The sequence below is a fragment of the Phodopus roborovskii genome, unplaced genomic scaffold (assembly GCF_943737965.1).
Source record: "Phodopus roborovskii unplaced genomic scaffold, PHOROB, whole genome shotgun sequence".
NCBI lineage: Eukaryota > Metazoa > Chordata > Mammalia > Rodentia > Cricetidae > Phodopus > Phodopus roborovskii.
The window spans coordinates 11192-29788 of NW_026126445.1; the positions used below are offsets into that span (position 1 = coordinate 11192).

At 41.3% G+C, this 18597-nt stretch overlaps 1 protein-coding gene across 1 annotated transcript; it reads right to left on the reverse strand.

The window, feature by feature from the left end:
* Window positions 1–17151: 17151 nt before the first annotated feature.
* LOC127224729 (olfactory receptor 2K2-like) lies at window positions 17152–18310 on the reverse strand. Its single transcript, XM_051187856.1, is given in 2 exon segments — window positions 17152–18138; window positions 18140–18310. Coding segments are annotated over 2 exon segments (942 nt in total). The 3' UTR covers window positions 17152–17367.
* Between the last annotated feature and the right edge of the window lie 287 nt (window positions 18311–18597).

Consider the following 18597-nt stretch of genomic DNA (forward strand, 5'->3'; position numbering starts at 1 on the left):
CCCCGTGGGTGAGCCGGGTGAGGAGTGAGCTAATGAAAATACAATTAAGACAACGCGTAAGAGAACTTTTCATTTCAGAAACTTTCCTAAGGTATGGGGACAGGGTTTAGGTGAAAGAGAAATTGATCTCTCCTTCGAGTGACAGTGAAATGTAGAAAATGGAGAGGCTCAAAGTCCTTACTACAGGGTCGGAGAAATAGGGAGATTTGCTCTATTTAATATTACAGAGTTGTGAAGTTTCAGAAAACGGTAATGACTAAAGATAGTCTCAATTAAAAATCTACGGCCCTTGATCGCCTCGCACGAGAGTCACCAGGACTGTTTACAAAAGAAAGGCTGAGTTTCTGGGTTCCAGGCTAGGTCTACTGAGTCAGAATTACTGAGATTAAGGCCCACGGACTTTCGCTTATAACAAATTTCACAGGTCATTGTCATCTACACAAAAGCAGAAAAAGCAGATAAGTGTCTGGGCACAGGTAACCCCACAAAAATTAAATAACAAATAAATAAATAAATGATGTAGTCCTTCTACTCGGTGATTACTTCTGCCATTCTTAGACAAGCACCCACATGCCTCCCCGTAGGCAGACTTCTGTTCTTTCTCCTTCAGTCAGTCCCCAAATTCACTTCACAGGGCTGGCAGCTCCACTCCTTTTCTAGGACAGAAACAATCACGATATAACAAGGGGACTGAACTATCACAGGTTCCTCCTTCTGCCTTCCTCTACATGGGCAGTGACGGGATTACCGTTCCAGCATATAGTACATATTTATTCATCTTGGGGGCACCTAGGTAAAAGAAACTCTGCCTCTCTTGGTGGCTTTGTGTTGTTTTTGTTTTGTTTTGTTGTACATTGCATAATGGCATACTAAAACCTAGCTCAAATCAACAAAGAGGGGTCTGCTAGTCTGAGGATATTGCACACACACTGAGACATTGAGTATGTCTCTGGGTAGCCCGGCTCACTTACAGCTGAGTTATTAGATTGGCTCCCAGACAGGCTTTCATTCTCTCTCTGGCAGAATCTGCCTTCAACCCCCTCCCCACCCCCACCCCCCCCCCCACCCCAACCCCCGCATTCCCTTCATGGTGGTGGAAGGAGATATGGGGAGGGTTTGCAAAAGTTAGTATACAAATCTAGATTCACTGGCTTCCAAGCATCAGGAATGCCAGTTCATAGTCTTGTGCCGCTGTCCCTTGGATTGCTTTACAGCATGACCTCATCTTTATAGGTTTTAGAGCATATGTGGGCTGGATAGTCTGCAGTCTAGACAGTCACTCATGAATAATTTAGAAAAGAATGCAAGTTTTAATAAAATGTTATTTCTACCTGAAGAACACTGTGAAACTGAAATGAATTTATTTCTTTGGGACTAATGAAATTAAGCCTGCATATTTGAGTCAGTTTATACTCACCAATATATATGCAACATTCATAAAATGAGCTTGGAATTTTCCTATTTCTGTTCCAAATTTAGAGTTCCTAAGTCCCTGAATATTTGGTAAAACGTATAAGTTGTTTGGTAAAAAATGTTTTTAACTGCCAAGTAAGTCTCTCATGTATTCTATGTATTATTGAATTACCTATTTTCTTAGCAATTTTCTCTACTTCATCTAACTTTTCAAACCTTTTACTATAAAGAATATGCATTTCCTAATTGAAGTAATTTTTAAATAGCATAAAAGTCATCATTTTAACTCACGTGCAGTGTTGTGCACTCACTCCAGAAGGAGGCCCAAGACAGCCAGGAAACTGCTCTGGTCCCTATGAATGTATCTGATCAGGACAGTCTCTACAGGTGATGTTTGCGAATGGCTTATTTCATTTAGCATAATGTCTTCAAGGTTTGTACATGTCACATGAATCAGTACTTCACTTTAAAGGCTGAGTAATCTTCTATCATAAAGAGTGACACATTTGCTTAGCCATCAGCCATCAGACAAACATATGAATTGTTCTATATTTTAAATTACTTGAACAGTTAGTGCTCAAATGAGGCTTCGTTTGTGTTATTTGCTTGGATAAATACCTCAAAATAGGATTTGGGGGGGGCATAGAACAGCGAAGAACCTAATGAGTTATTTTCTACAGCAGCTACATATTTTTACATCAGCAATACATGAATTTCAACCTCTCCAATTCCTTGACGACACTTGATATTTTCCACTTGTTATAGCTATCCCCGTGGGAGGGAAGTGGTATCTCATTATAGTTTGGAGTTTCATTTCTCTGACTAATATAATAATATAATAATATGAACATCTTCTCATGTGCTTGTTGGCCACAGGTAACCCTCCCTCAGTAGCTCTATTCAGGCCTCCCCACTACTTGCTAATCAGGTGTCTTTTTGTTATAGAACTGCTATAAATGAGATATTAATTCAATTTACCACTAGAAAGTATGTTGTTATATTCTGTGAGCTGACTTTTTGCTTTCTTCATAGTGTTATTTGATGCTCAAATGTTTTAAATTTTGATCAAATCTAGTTTGTTTCTATGTCACATCTAAGAAAGAACTGGATTTTTGTCATGGACATTTACTTCTCTGGCTTCCACAAATTATATGCTTGTAAGATAAAGTCCAAATTCATTCTTTGGTATGAAGATATTCTGTTGTAAATAGGTTGGTCTTTGCCCTTGTCCTCATCCTGGGCCACAGACAACAGATGTCTGGATTTATTTCTAACTATGAGTTCTAGCCCATTATTTTGCACACCCAACTTTGTGCCATTAATAGTGTTTTAGTTGCTATAGTCCTAGAACAAAAAGCATTAAGTACTCCAACTTTGTTCTTTTTCAAGATATTTTTGGTTATTTGGAGTACCTTAGAACTTGATATGGAATAAATACATTAGAATTTTTACATGAATTAAGATCTGCTGGTCACTTTAAGAAATATTATATCTTTTTCCTGCTTTTCTATTATTTATTTTTATTATTTTACACATCTCCCTCCCTCCCATCCTCCCATGCTCCCAACCATCCCCCCACCCCCACTCCACATGTAGGGTGATGCCTTCCAGAAGGGGTCATCTAACTCTGTCAAGTTATTTAAAGTAGGGACTAGGCCTTCTCTCTTGTCTCTAGGTTAAGGGAGTATCCCTCCATGGGGAGTGTCCTCCCAAAGTTCTTTTGTGCACCAGGGATACATCCTGGTTCCACTGTCAGAGGTCCCTTAGACTGCTTAGGCCTTCTAACTGAGACCCATATTCAGGGGGTCTGAGTCAGTCCCATGCTGGATTCCCAGCTTTCAGTCTGGGGGGCCCATTAGCTCCCCCTTGTTCAGGTCAGCTGTCTCTATGTGTTTCTGCAACCTGGTCTTGTCCTCCCTCTCTGCATCTGTATTCCAGTTTGGCTCAGTGTTTAACTGTGGGTGTCTGCTTCTGTTTCCATCAGCTACTAGATGAGGGCTCTATGATGGTGGATAAGTTAGTCGTTGATCTCATTATCAGGGAAGGGCATTTATGGTAGCCTTTCTACTGTTGCTCAAATTGTTAGTTGGGGTCAGTCTTGTAGGTCTCTGGACATTTCTCTAGAGTCAGTTTTCTCTTGAAACCTATAATGGCTTCCTCTTTTATATTGTGGGTAAGGAGATAGTTCAATCAATAAAGGGCTTGCTGTGCAAGCATGAAGACCTGTGTTTGGAAAGTCCAGTGAGGAATTACACACCATTAACCCTAACACAAGAGGGCCATGAGGATTGGCTGGCCAGTAAGTGAATTCTAGGTTTAGTAAGAAACTTTCTTAGTCAAAATAATTTTATTATTCATTTATTAATTTATTATTATTGCAAGACAGGGAGTGATCAAGAGGCATTGGCTTCTGGAAGTGTACACATGCGTGCATAAACACACACATGTACACACTCACACATAGTGCTTAAACACAGAATATCACTTCCAGGCCTTCTTTAATTTCAAGGTCTGTAGTTTTTAAACCCTGAGGTCTTATAACTTTGAAATTAGGAATCAAATTTATTCCCAATTGACTACTGGTGCCCAACACCAACTCATACAACCTATACCTAAGGCTCAGGATAAATCATAAATGGGGGCACTAGATTCTAAGAGCTAGAGGCTCAGACATCTGTTGCTAGATAATGTTCCCAAGGCTTGACAGGGAAGATGCACCTATGAAATTGATTGCCTGAACAAGACTGATATGATTGAGCACAATAGTTGGCACACCAATGTGGACAGGGGGAATTCCACATGGTCCCACTCCTAAATGGAGAGCTTCAGGTGATCAGTGGCTGCTGAGAGATAGATAACTAGTTTTCTCTAGGTTGTCCAGTCTCAAGTGGTCAGGCATGGGTACTTGTACATAAGAGCAACTAGATGGACTCAGTGGACTATGTGTATAATGTATACAGATATAATGTATGTATATAATAAATGTATATGTAAATATGCCAATAATAATTGAAGAAGAGAACATCCATGAATCTTGGAGTAGAGGACAAGAGGGAGTTTCAAGAGAAGGGAGAAGTAGAACTCATGTAGATAAACTGTTCATGTATGAAGTTCTCAAAAAAAATTTAAATTTAAAAACCTATATTTGGAAAAAATTGTTTCCAATTATTTTATCATTGAAGATGATATATTTGGTGAATTTTCTAGTTATTAGGAATTTTCTGTCTACAGCATCAAGTCATATACCAAGAGAGATAACTTTACTTCCTCCTTTCCCAGTTTGGAAACCCATACTACCAAATATGACTTAAGAAGAGCAGGAAATATGTAGTGATCTGAAACTAATATTAAAGATACTGAATCAGACATCAAAATGCCCCAAGAAGGAAAATCCCAAAGCCAGTGGCTTTACCAGTGAATTCTACAAAATGTTTTAAAAGCTACAGCCAACCCTCTTAAACTGTTCCAAAAAACAGAAAATGAGCAAACCCTTCCAGTTTTGTGACATCTCATTACACCGACACCAAAGTCAAATACAGAAATCACAAGAAAACTAAAGGCTAGTCACCCAGAACTTGTACTATAGAGCAGAACCAAAGAATTGTTCTACACCTGCTGTGAAAGGATAAGAGCAAAATTCCAATCCCATCCAGGAAAAGCCAAAGGTTTCTCTTCTTGTTATTGAAATACAAAGAAAAAAACACAAGACCAGTCACCAGCTGCTCCAATGAGAAGACCACATCTGGAGACAGAACAATTAGGAGAAGCACAGCGCTAAGAATGTGACCATCCACTCTTGTTCTCACAGACCTAGCAGTCCTTGTGAGTACTTATCTGTACTCACAGAGTATTTGTAAAGTATATGGTGTGATTTTTTTTTTCATTTTTCAATCTTCTAACAGTGAATTAAGTTCTAAGGTTCTACCAAGAATATGGGATGGCCTATACAGTTGTAATTTAATGGGAAAGGGCCATCCTATGAATGACTAGGGTAAGCTGACGAGATGGCTCAGCAATTAAGAACACTCACTGTGCTCATTGGAGCCCAAGGAAGACCACAGTAGAGGGAGGAAAGAATTGTAGGAACCAGATGGGTTGAGTACCACCATGAGAACACAGCCCTCAGAATCTACTAAGCAGAGCTCACAGGGGCCCACAGAGACTAAAGCAGCAATCACGAGGCTGCATGGGTCTGCATTAGGTCCTCTGCGCATATGTTATGTTTGTTAGCTTGGTGTTTTTGTGGACTCCTAACAGTGGCAGAGGAGATGTCTCTGACTGTTGGCCTGCTCTTGGGATCCTTTCCCTCTACTGGGTTGCCTTGCCCAGCCTTGATATGAGGGTTTGTGTCTAGCCTTATTGTATCTTGTTATGCTTTGTTCAGTTGATATCCCTGGGAGGACAGCTCTTTTCTGAAGGGAAACAGGAGCGGTGGATCTGAGGGAGGAGGCAGGTGAGATTGGGAAGAGTAAAGGGAGGGGAAACTGTGGTCAGAATGTATTGCATGAGAAATGAATTCTGAAAAAGGATACTCACTGTGATTTAGGAGCACTGGAGTTTGGTTTCCAGCACTGACATCGGATGGTTCACACATGCCTGTAATTCCAACTCCAGGGGCTTCAATGTCCCCCCCCCTTTTTTTTAGTCTTCGCTGATACCCATACACACAAATTAAAAAATAATTTAAAGCCAGTTGTGGTGGTATATACCTTTACTCCAATACTCTGGAGGAAGAGGCAGTTTGATCTCTATTAGTTCCAAGTCAACTGGGGCTACATAGTTGAGAACCTGTCTCAAAAATAAATAAGTAAATAGCTAGTTAGACAGACAGACAGATGAATAATAAAATATTTTTTTTAAAATACCTCAGCTTGGATTTCCCTACAGTAAAGGTCTTCACTTTACAGTTCACAGAACCAATGTAGGGGCCCACTAGCTGTTGATGATGTAGTCCAAACATTACATACAAACTACATATGCGTAATCATGGAATGTTTTCAGAGTATGAAGTGGACTTTAGAAAAAAAAACATCAGTTACTCCCTTTATATTAAAATCAGACTTTTTCATCTATGTGTATATATCTGTAGTCATTTTGGGCATCTAGGAATGGAAGTATGCTTGAGTCAATGTCTAAAAATCCAGTCATTCCAAGAGTTTTTACTTCGTAGAGTGTTTACTGTGAAATTAAAGTAGGGCAAGAAAAACAATCAAAGATGTCCATGTCCTAATCTGTGTAATGTTACTATTTGGGGATATTTGGCAATCAGGAAAGAACTTTCTGTTCAAGTATGGGGATCTAAGTTCAGATCCCTAGCACCCATATAAAAAGTCAAATGCCTAACCCCTGCACTCAGAAGGTGGAATCAGGAGGATCCCCCACACTTTCTGACCATGCAGTCTTGCCAGTTAGCAAGCTAACTGTGACAGACCCTGACACATGCACACACACACACACACACACACACACACACACACACACACACACACACGTGCTTTGAAGCTGCTCAATGCACTCCATCTAGGGTTTTTAATCACTACCAGGGAAAGAGGTAGAATGGAATGTATTTATCTCATCTTCATCCAAACAAGGAGCTGTCTCTTAATTATCCTTTCTCTCCTTCAAGAATTGTTCCTTTCAAGTATTCCACAGTTAGTTTCTCCTACTAATTAGCCTTAAATATTAGTATCCACCTAGGTTCCGCTTAAACAGTCTTCACTTTCTCTAGTTAAGGCTAGCTATGTGTGCTGGCTTGTCTTATCAACTTGACACAAACTAGAGTCGTCTAAAAGAAGGGAACCTTAATTGAGAAAATACCTCTGTAAGATCTGGCTGTAAGGCATTTTCTTAGCTAGTGATTGATGGGGGGAGGGTGATGAGAGATGTCCTTCTGTATGCTGTGAATATATGTTTCTCTTATTGGCTAATGAATAAAGCTATTTCAGCCAATGGAGAGGCAGGATTTAGCCAGGTGGGAAATCCAAACAGAGACAGAGAAAAGTAGTAGGCAAAATCAAAGAGAGAAGCTATGTAGCTGCCACAAAAGCAAGAGACATGGGCATCACCAGTAAGCCAACCACATGGAGATACACAGATTAATAGAAATGAGTTAATGAGAGAGAGAGAGAGAGAGAGAGAGAGAGAGAGAGAGAGAGAGAGAGAGAGAGCTATCCAATAAGAAGCCTGATCCATTGGCCAAACAATTTATAATTAATATAAGCCTTTGTATGTTTATTTGAGATTAAATGGCTGGGGGACCAGGTGTGACAGAAACTTCCCTCTACATGTGGTACCCAAAAGTTTGGCAAGAATTTCCATGTAAAACTTGACAAAAGTTTTAAAAGTGATTCTGAACACAAATGAAGAGAATCAAGCATGGCTTCTTGGTAACAACATGTTCTGAGGTGGGCTCTGTTTGCTAGAGGAAAGCAGAGCCAGGGCTCCTCAAAAAGAGGCAATTTATTCCCACCACCTCCAAGACTCAGAGAACATTGTAGAGGAGAAGGGGTAAAGAATACAAAAGATAAAGGATGGGATGCATGCTGTGAAATGCTGTCTTCCAGACATGGTGTGGGCATTACAATCTCATCTCCCAGCAGCTGTGAACCCACACAAGATCAAGCCAGCCTAATTACTGGAGTATATGGAGCAGAGGATCTCCAGACCCCACTCCTTATACAGAGCTATTGACAGTAGGTAGTAGGTAGAAGGAGAACTCATTCTTTCATTGAGGATGTGGCCACTGCTAGGTTCCAATGCTACAGTAAATGGCCCACATTCTTGCACATATAGGCAGCACTAACTGGACTTAGTGGATTATCAAAAACAAATAGGATTTGAAGTATGGAGGAGATGTTGGAAGAATTAAGAGAGGACTTGGAAGGGGAAATGGGAATATATATGATCATATTCCATTGTGCACATATATGAAATCTCAAAATTAAGAAAAATTTAAATTCCATGCTAACAGGACTAGAGATTGGTTTAGTGGTTAAGGGCATTTGCTACTCCTCTCCCCCCCCCCTTTTTTTTTTCTTTTATTATTTTTTCTTATTTTACATGTCGATCCCAGTTCCCTCTCTCTCCCTCACTCCCTCCCATGCCCCCGGGAGTTTGGTCCCAGCACCCACATTGGATGACTTATAACCACCTGCAACTCCAGAGTATCTGATACCCTCTTTTTGACTTCTGGAGGCTACTGGACACATGTGCATGCAAATGCGCGTGCACACACACACACATACACACCTTTAAAAAAAAAATTTATGGAGTTCCCTCTGGCAAGATCCTTGACCCCCCCCCCAAAGCAGGTCCTCTGCTAAAGAAACAGGCCTCAGCTGGAGAGTGCCAGTTTCCAGTGAGATCCAACTATCTTGCAGAAACTTCCCAAGTATCAGCTCAGCCTTTGCCCTCTTCCACCAGCCATTGGCTAGAGGTGAGTCTGGGACCAATTGGAGCAGCCTCTCCCCTACAATCTCTCCCACCCCACCCCACCCCCGAACTCCCTGGGTTGGCCCCTGATCCTGCTGCTCCTGTGTCCTGTCCCCATCAAGAGCACCCTTGGAGCTCTGATACACCCCCACCCATCCCCACAGTGAGCCTGCCCCCCCCCTACCCTGTGCCCTACCCTGACCACGGTCCTGCCGCTCTGGTTGAGCACTGGCACAGAGGGTGGAGCCAACAGTCCACCCTACTTTGGAGACTTCTCAGAGCAACTCCGAACAAAGGAGACCTGACTATCCACACGGGACCACCCGTAATTTCCACCTGCTTGGTCTCTGACCCCACCCCAGTCCTCTGCTGGAGTCCCGGGCCCCTCCCAGAGATCCGCCTATCTCTGCAGGTCCACTCTGAGTTTCTGCTGCTGGCAAGATCCTTGACCCCCAAATCAGGGCCTCTGCTAAAGAAAGAGGACTCAGCTGGAGAGTGCCAGTTTCCAGTGAGATCCCACTGTCCTGCAGAAACTTCCCAAGTATCAGCTCAGCCTCTGTCCTCTTCTGCCAGCCATTGGCTAGAGCAATTGGCTAGAGGCATCTTCTACTGGATCCTCATCCCTGACCCCATCCCTGGATCCCTGTCTGCGAAGAGATCTCCTATAGAGCTTGGGCCATACAGAGTCACAGATATTGAATCTCTGACCCATATAAGCCCACAGGGAAGTACCATAGAGAGAGGGGGAAACCCCACCAACACCTACTGGAAGAAGCTATGGGAAGACAGCAATACAAGAAAACACCGAACAACAGAAAGACAAGCATGACACCATCAGAATCTAGGGAATCTACACCAACTAGAACGGAACACAGCAACAAAGCAGAGGAAGCAGAAGGGAACAACTTAAAAATTACCATCATAAAAATGATAGAGGCTGGCCGGCAAGATCCTTGACCCCCAAAGCAGGGGCTCTGTTAAAGGAAGAGGCCTCAGCTGGAGAGTGCCAGTTTCCAGTGAGATCCCACTGTCCTGCAGAAACTTCCCAAGTTTCAGCTCAGCCTTTGTCCTCTTCTGCCAGTCATTGGCTAGAGCCATGGGCTAGAGGCATCTTCTACTAGATCCTCATCCCTGACCCCATCCTTGGGTCCCTGTTTGCGGAGAGACTCCTATAGAGCTCGGACCACCCAGAGTTACAGATATTGAATCTCTGACCCACATAAGCCCACAGGGAAGTACCATAGAGAGAGATGGAGACCCCACCAACACATACTGGAAGAAGCTATGGAAAGACGACAATACAAGAAAACACCTAACAACAGAAAGACAAGCATGACACCATCAGAATCTAGGGAACCTACACCAACTAGAATGGAACACAACAACAAAGTAGAGGAAGCAGAAGGGAACGACTTAAAAATTATCATCATAAAAATGATAAAGGCCCTCAAAGAAGATGTGAGAAAATCCCTTAAAGAAATGAAGGAAAAAACAAAGAAGAAAGTGGAAGAAATTAACAAACTCCGTAAGGAAAGTAAAGAAAGTACAGAAAGCCAAGAAAAAACAATTAAGCAGGTGAAGGAAATGGTTCAAGACTTGAAAACTGAAATAGAGAAAATAAAGGCAACACAATCCAAAGGAATGCTGGAAATAGAAAAACTGGGCAAAAAAATTGGGAACTACAGAGCAAGCATAACCAACAGAATTCAAGAGATCAAAGAAAGAATCTCAGGCGCAGAAGATAAACTAGAAGAAATACATTCATCGACCAAAGAAAATCATAAATCCAACAAATCCTTAACACAAAACATCCAGAAAATGTGGGACACCATGAAAAGGCAAAACCTAAGAATAATAGACATAGAGGAAGGTGAGAAAGCCCAGCTCAAAGGTGCCAAAAACATATTCAACAAAATCATCGAGGAAAACTTTCCAAATCAGAAGAAGGACATGCCCATGAAAGTACAATCTGCAATTGCACCACACCTGGGTCAAAGAAGAAATAAAGAAAGAAATTAAAAACTTTCTAATATATAACAAGAATGAGGACACAACATACCTGAACTTATGGGACACCTTGAAAGCAGTGCTACGAGGGAAGTTCATTGCACAAACTGCCCATATGAAGAAAACAGAGATAGTCACATAAGAGAATTAACAGCCCAACTGAAAGCCTTAGAACAGAGAGAAGCAAACTCACCCCGTAGGAGTAGACGCCAGGAAATAATCAACTTGAAGGCTGAAATCAACAAAATAGAAACCAGGAAAACAATAAAAAACATCAATGCAATGAAGAGTTGGTTTTTTCAGAAAATCAACAAGATAGACAAACCTTTATCCAAATTAACGAAAAAGCAGACAGAACATGCAAATTAACAAAATCAGAAACGAAAAGGGGAACATAACAATGGACACAGAGGAAATCCAGACAATTTTCAGGTCATACTTTGAAAACCTGTATTCCACAAAAATTGAAAATTCAAAGGAAATGGACAAATTTCTGGATAACTATCACTTACCAAAATTAAATCAAGAACAGACAAACAACTTAAATAGACCTATAACCCACAATGAAATAGAAGCAGTCATCGAAAGCCTTCCAACAAAAAAAAGTCCAGGGCCAGATGGATTCAGTGCAGAATTCTACCAGACATTCAAGGAAGAACTAATACCACTACTCCTCAAACTGTTCCACAAGATAGAAACAGAAGGTTCATTGCCAAACTCTTTTTATGAGGCCACAATAACCTTGGTACCCAAGCCTCACAAAGACACAACTAAGAAAGAAAACTACAGACCAATATCCCTGATGAACACTGATGCAAAAATACTCAATAAAATCTAGCAAACCGAATTCAAGAATACATCAGAGAAATCATCCACCATGACCAAGTAGGCTTTATACCTGGAATGCAGGGATGGTTTAACATATGAAAATCTATCAACGTGATCCACCATATAAACAAACTGAAAAAGAAAAACCATATGATTATCTCCCTAGATGCTGAAAAAGCCTTCGACAAAATTCAACACCCTTTCATGATAAAGGTCTTGGAGAGGTCAGGGATAACAGGAACATACCTAAACATAATAAGAGCAATATACAGCAAACCAACTGCCAACATCAAACTGAATGGAAAGAAACTTAAGCCAATTCCTCTAAAATCAGGAACAAGACGAGGCTGCTCTCTCTCTCCATAACTCCTCAATATCGTACTAGAAGTTCTAGCTAAAGCTATAGGACAACAAAGGGAGATCAAGGGGATCCAAATTGGAAAGGAAGAAGTCAAACTGTCTCTATTTGCAGATGATATGATAGTTTACATAAGCGACCCAATAAACTCTACCAGGGAACTCCTACAGCTGATAAACACCTTCAGCAAACTAGCAGGATACAAGAAACTCAAAAAAATCAGTAGCCCTAATTTTTTCAGACGACAAAGAGACAGAGAAAGAAATCAGAGAAACATCACCCTTTACAATAGCCACAAGCAACATAAAGTATCTTGGTGTAACGCTTACCAAACAAGTAAAAGACCTATATAATAAGAACTTTGTGGCTCTAAAGAAAGAAATTAAAGAAGATACCAGAAAATGGAAAGATCTCCCATGCTCTAGGATAGGTAGGATAAACAGTAAAAATGGCAATCTTGCGAAAACCAATCTATAGATTCAATGCAATCCCCATTAAAATCCCATCACAATTCTTCACAGACCTTGAAAGAACAATCCTCAACTTTATATGGAAAAACAAAAGACCCAGGATAGCCAAAACAACCCTATGCAATAAAAGAACTTCAGGAGGCATCACCATTCCTGACTTGAAGCTCTACTACAGAGCTATAGTTCTGAAAACAGCCTGGTATTGGCACAAAAATAGACAGGTAGACCAATGGAATTGAATTGAAAATCCTGATATTAACCCACACACCTATGAAAACCTGATTTTCGACAAAACAGCTAGAATTATACAATGGGGCAAGGACAACATCTTCAACAAATGGTGCTGGCACAATTGGATGAGGGTGTGTAGAAGACTGAAGATAGACCCATGTCTGTCGCCATGCACAAAACTCAAGTCCAAATGGATCAAAGACCTCAACATCAATCCAGCCACATTGAACCTCTTAGAAGAGAAAGTAGGAGGTACCCTTGAACAAATTGGTATAGGAGATTGCTTCCTGAACATAACTCCAGAGGCACAGACACTGAGAGTAACAATTAATAAATGGGACGTCCTCAAACTTAGAAGTTTCTGTAAGGCAAATGACAAAGTGGAGAAGACCAAATGGCAGACCACAGACTGGGAAAAGATTTTCATCAATCCTATGTCTGACAAAGGGCTAATCTCCAAAATATACAAAGAACTCAAGAAACTAGTCAACAAAACACCAAATAACGCTCTTAAAAAATGGGGTACAGAACTGAAGAGAAAATTCTCAATAGAGGAAAGCAAAAAGGCTGAAAGACACTTAAGAAAGTGCACCACATCCTTAGCTATCAGGGAAATGCAAATCAAAACAACTTTGAGATACCATCTTACTCCTGCCAGAATGGCTAAAATTAGAAACACCAAATGAGGACTCATGCTAGAGAGGATGTGGAGAAAGGGGAACACTCCTCCACTGCTGGTGGGAGTGCAAACTCGTACAGCCATTTTGGAGATCAGTATGGCAGTTCCTCAGGATAATAGGAATTAGTTTACCACAGGACCCGGCAATCCCCCTCTTAGGCATATACCCAAGTGATCCACATCCATGCAACAAAGACATGTGCTCAACTATGTTCATAGCAGCATTATTTGTAATAGCAAGAATCTGGAAGCAACCCAGATGCCCCTCAATTGAAGAATGGATAATGAAGATGTGGCACATCTACACAATGGACTACTACTCTGCAGAAAAAAATAATGGTATCTTGAAATTCGCAGGCAAGTGGATGGCACTTGAAGAAACCATCCTGAATGAGGTAACCCAGTCACAAAAAGAGGAACATAGTATGTACTCACTCATATATGGATTTTAGACCTAGAGCAAAGGATCACCAGCCTATAATTCACAGCACCAGAAGAACTAGGATACAAGGTGTATTCTAAGAGATTCATATAAAGTCCCTCACACAACCGGGAAGGGACAAGTCCCCCAGAGCACAGGGGAAGTGGGGGGAGCAATGAATGGAGATAGAAGTAGGAGAAAACGAGGGGGAGAAAAGGAAAACATGTGCAACTAGGAAGTTTGAGCCTGGTTAGAATAAAGGAAGAAAAGACAGAGAGAGAGAGAGAGAGAGAGAGAGAGAGAGAGAGAGAGAGAGAGAGAGAGAGAGAAACATAAAAGAGGGAGCCAATATTGGTTTGTGTAAGGCGTACGGTTTTTCCGCCTGCCGCCGCTGGTCTTGTCCCGCCGCCACGCCGGCCCCAAATAATACACAGAGACTCTGTATTTGATACAATGCTGTTGGCCCTGTTACTTGTTTCTTATCGGCTAGCTCTGCCTTAATTATTAACCCATTTCTGCTGATCTATGTATTTCTCTTACCGGGAGCCGGCGGCATACTGCTTTCTCCAGACTCTCCATCTTGACTCCTCCTTCCTACTTCCTATTTCCTCCTTGTCTCCTAGTCCCTCCTATCTTCCTTTCCTATTGGCCAACAGTGCTTTATTATTAACCAGTATGAGAAACATATATACATAATGGCATCTCCCATCAGGTTTGAAGATAAAAGTGAACACAAAGGAAGGTCTAGAGAACTACAAGACTGCTCCCAACTAACAATTTGAGCATCCGTGGAAAGGCTACCATAAATGCCCTTTCTGGAGAGTGAGATCAACAACTAACTTATCCATGGAGCCCTCATCTAATACCTGTTGGAAACAGGAGCAAACACCCATACATAAACACTGAGTCAAACTAGAACCCAGATGCAGATGAAGTGGACAAGACCAGGCTGCAGAAACACATAGAGACAGCTGACCTGAACAAGGAGGAACTAACGGACCCCAGACTGATAGCTGGGAATCCAGCATGGGACTGACTCAGCCCCCCCCCCCCGAATATGGGTCTCAGCCAGAAGGACTGAGCAGTCTAAGGGACCTCAGACAGTGGAGCCAGGCTGTATCCCTGGTGCACAAAAGGACCTTGTGAACACATCCCCCATGGAGGGATAACTGCCTTAATCTAGAGACAGGAGAGAAGCCCTAGTCCCTACTTCACATGACCTGTCAGATCTACATGACCCCAACTGGATGGCATTCCCCTACATATGGAATTGGGGTGCGGTGATGGGAGGGGAGGGTGGTTAGGGTGCATGTGAGAGGGCAGAGAGGGTTAAAGGGAGGGAAGGAGGGTGAGAGGGAGGGAGAGGGAACTGGGATCGACATGTAATATAATAAATTAAATAAAAAATGCTTTGACTCCATAATTTAAGTTCAAGGACAAGTTACTGGGGAAAAGGATTTCTATTTTTGCTTCCACAGAAAATGAATAGCTGTGGATTCCTTCCAGAATAATGTGGTTTGATCAAGCCAGACCGCCTGAAACAGAGTACCAGGTGATCCTACATTCAAAACAGCTGGACAAAGCAACCCTACAGACTACAGCCAGGATTTCTGCATCTTCTTAGAATCCCTGATGACAGCGCCCATTACCAGCAGGAAGTAGTTTGGAAGGAACGACGCCCAAATTCCCAAATATTGTCTATAAATGTTTGTTTTCATTTAAATGGACTTGGTTATATAAAATAAATAAATAAATAAATCCATGGTAAAAAATGATAGCAACTTTATTTTTAAAAGTCTAGCTAGATACCCTTCTTATCACCACTCAACTACTAATAGCCATCAAAGAGACATTCTGAGACTGTAAGACTTCCTTTTCCGCATAAGCCCTGGAGACTATGTTCATTTCTTTGTGTTTGCATGGCAAGTGTTGTGACAACTGGGCCTTAACCAGGAGAAAATATACACAGGTTACACTAAGAGAGTTTGAGTATTCCTGAAGGAAAGGATGTGAATGGTAAGCAATCAGTTATGGAAACCTTTGCATGTCATCATAAGGATTTCTAGTATTAAGTCAATGGGTAGAGAAGGGACATGACCAGAATTTTCTAAAGCATAAATCTGGACGTCATCACTCATGAAAGCATTGACTCTATTAGAGGTCGTTCTACCCTCTCTCTGCCAAATATTTCTCTCTTTTTACAATGCTTGAAGACATCCCTTACCCAAGACTCCATAAAAGCAACAGTTGAACTAGTGTTGCTGGGATAGAACCTAACCCAAGGAAAGAATGTACCATTTGCCAATAGTTAACATCAGTAACACATACAACCTGTAAAGTATGCCTGTATTTTATTTATTATTCACAGCAACTTTATGAAACATGGGGCTAGAATCACCAACGCCTTAGGTGAGCTCTGCTAAAGAGACTCCTGCCAGGTTTCTCCCATGGTCCCTCTTCTGGTTATATGCCATCCGGAAGGCCTGGTTCCATGTCAATGTGCTCACCTCCTTGGAGCGAAACACATGCATTACTTGGGGCTACTCCACCACTGCACCTCTGGGTTCTTCAGGATCATGCTTTCAGTTGAGATTTCATCTGTCCCTGTGTCTTTATTACTGTTTATAGTTAGCACAATTGCAACAAGTCCCAGAGAGCAGACAATTCGGTTTTATCCTAAAGGTAAATTCAGCACCAGTCTAATGAAAGCCTACTCTAAAATTCCACTTCAAAAATGCCATTTAAGGCACCAGGGAGTGTTTGTACAATTAGACTGGAGTGGATGAGGTAAAGAAAAAAATGTTATTATTTCTAGAACAAATGCTTCATTGTCAGCCATTGTGAAGTTAGTCATCGAAAGAAGGAAACATGCAATGAATGAGTGAAAAAGACTTAACATATAAAAAGTATGATGTCACAGGAATAGAAGTGCTTAGAAAAAGCAAAGTTGGTGGGTGGGTGTAAAGCAGGCCTTATGAGATCCTTACCCAGGAAGACAGGGAGTTTTAATCAGCATTTAAGAAGCTACCACCATGGAAGAGAATAAGCTCTGACAAAAAGTCAAAAGAACACTGTCATTAAAGCCTGCAAAATATGGTATTGACCAAGCCTTTTTTTTTTTCCCCCTTGAGTTCATTTCCTTGCTTCCGTCATCAATGCCAATATTTTTTAATATTCCTTTAATTCTTTGGTTTATATCTTTAGGCTCCTACCCTAGGAATTCAAATAAAGAAGATATTTCTTCTGGTACTCAGATTCACTGACAACATTTATCTAAGTTTGCTTTTGGAGAAAGTGCTCAGTGACTGAATTGATGTCATACCAAAGACAAGAAATATTAGTAAGTGAACCTTGGGACCTCCTACATCCATAATAAATTTCTCTGTGAACAAATACCTCATGACTGTGAAATTGCAGAGCTAATATTCAGGCCAGAATCTGAAAGAGCTGAATGGTGTTTAGAATTTCTCTGCTGAGTTCTGACAATGGCACATCCTTGGGAAGGTCACAGGGACCCAATCAAAGATAGTCACATGCTTGGTGCCAATGGCACTTTGCCCAGTAGTTTTTTCACAGCATCTTTTACTTCTTTGTTTCTTAAGCTATAAATTATTGGGTTCAACATAGGGGTAAGCACTCCATAAAGCAATGAGATGATTTTGTCTATTTGTTGTGAGCTTGATGAAGAAGGCTTCAGGTACATGGAGAGAGCAGCCCCATAATATAAGATTACCACAGTCAAGTGTGCACCACAAGTTGAAAAAGCTTTGTTTCTTCCCTCTGTTGAACTGATTCTCAGAATTGTGGAAAGGATGAAGCCATAAGAAATGCAAATCAAGAGCATTGGGATGGGCAGAAGGAGAATACTGACCACCAGCATAACCATGTCCATGAGTACCGAACTCATGCAAGCTAATTTTAACACTGCAAGAATTTCACATGTGAAGTGATCAATGACATTCCCACACAGGGGAACCTTCAGGGCAAAACTAGTTTCCAGGAGGGCAGTCAGACAGCCTGTCACCCAGGAGACAGTGGCCATCTGCACACAGACTTGCCTGTTCATGATGATAGGGTACCTCAGAGGATTGCAGATGGCCACATAACGGTCATAGGCCATCACAGCCAGAAGTATGCACTCTGTGGATCCCATGGAAAGGGACAGGTACATCTGTACCACACACCCAGAAAAGATAATGGTTTTCTTGGATGACAGCAAGTTCACAAGCAAAGTAGGAATGGAAGCAGATGTGTAACAGATATCCATGAAAGAGAGGTTTCCAAGAAACAAGTACATGGGGGGTTTGAAGGTGCGAATCCAGGACAGTGATTAAAATAAGGGTACTATTACCCAGGATGGTAACCAAATACATTACAAGGCTGAAGACAAACAGAACAATCTCTAACCGTGGGTACCGGGAAAATCCCTCCAGGAAAAAAAAACTCCAAATAGTGGAATTTTCTCCTTGCATTTCCTTCCTAGCACGACAGCCACCAATAGTTATTCTAGTAAGAGTCTCTTCATTTCATCTGAGGAATGTAAATAAAAGTATGTTCATTTAGCTAAGAAAGTGCTTTCAGACTTAGTTATAAACACAACTTCACCCCCGACACACACACACACAAACACACACACACAATTTCAGGACAGTGTATTTTTTTTTAATCTAAGGGAGAAGGACAGGATCAATTTGATTACTCCACAATAAGATTTAGAAAACAATCAGAAAGCAAAAAGCCAATTAAGTATTTTGTCAGC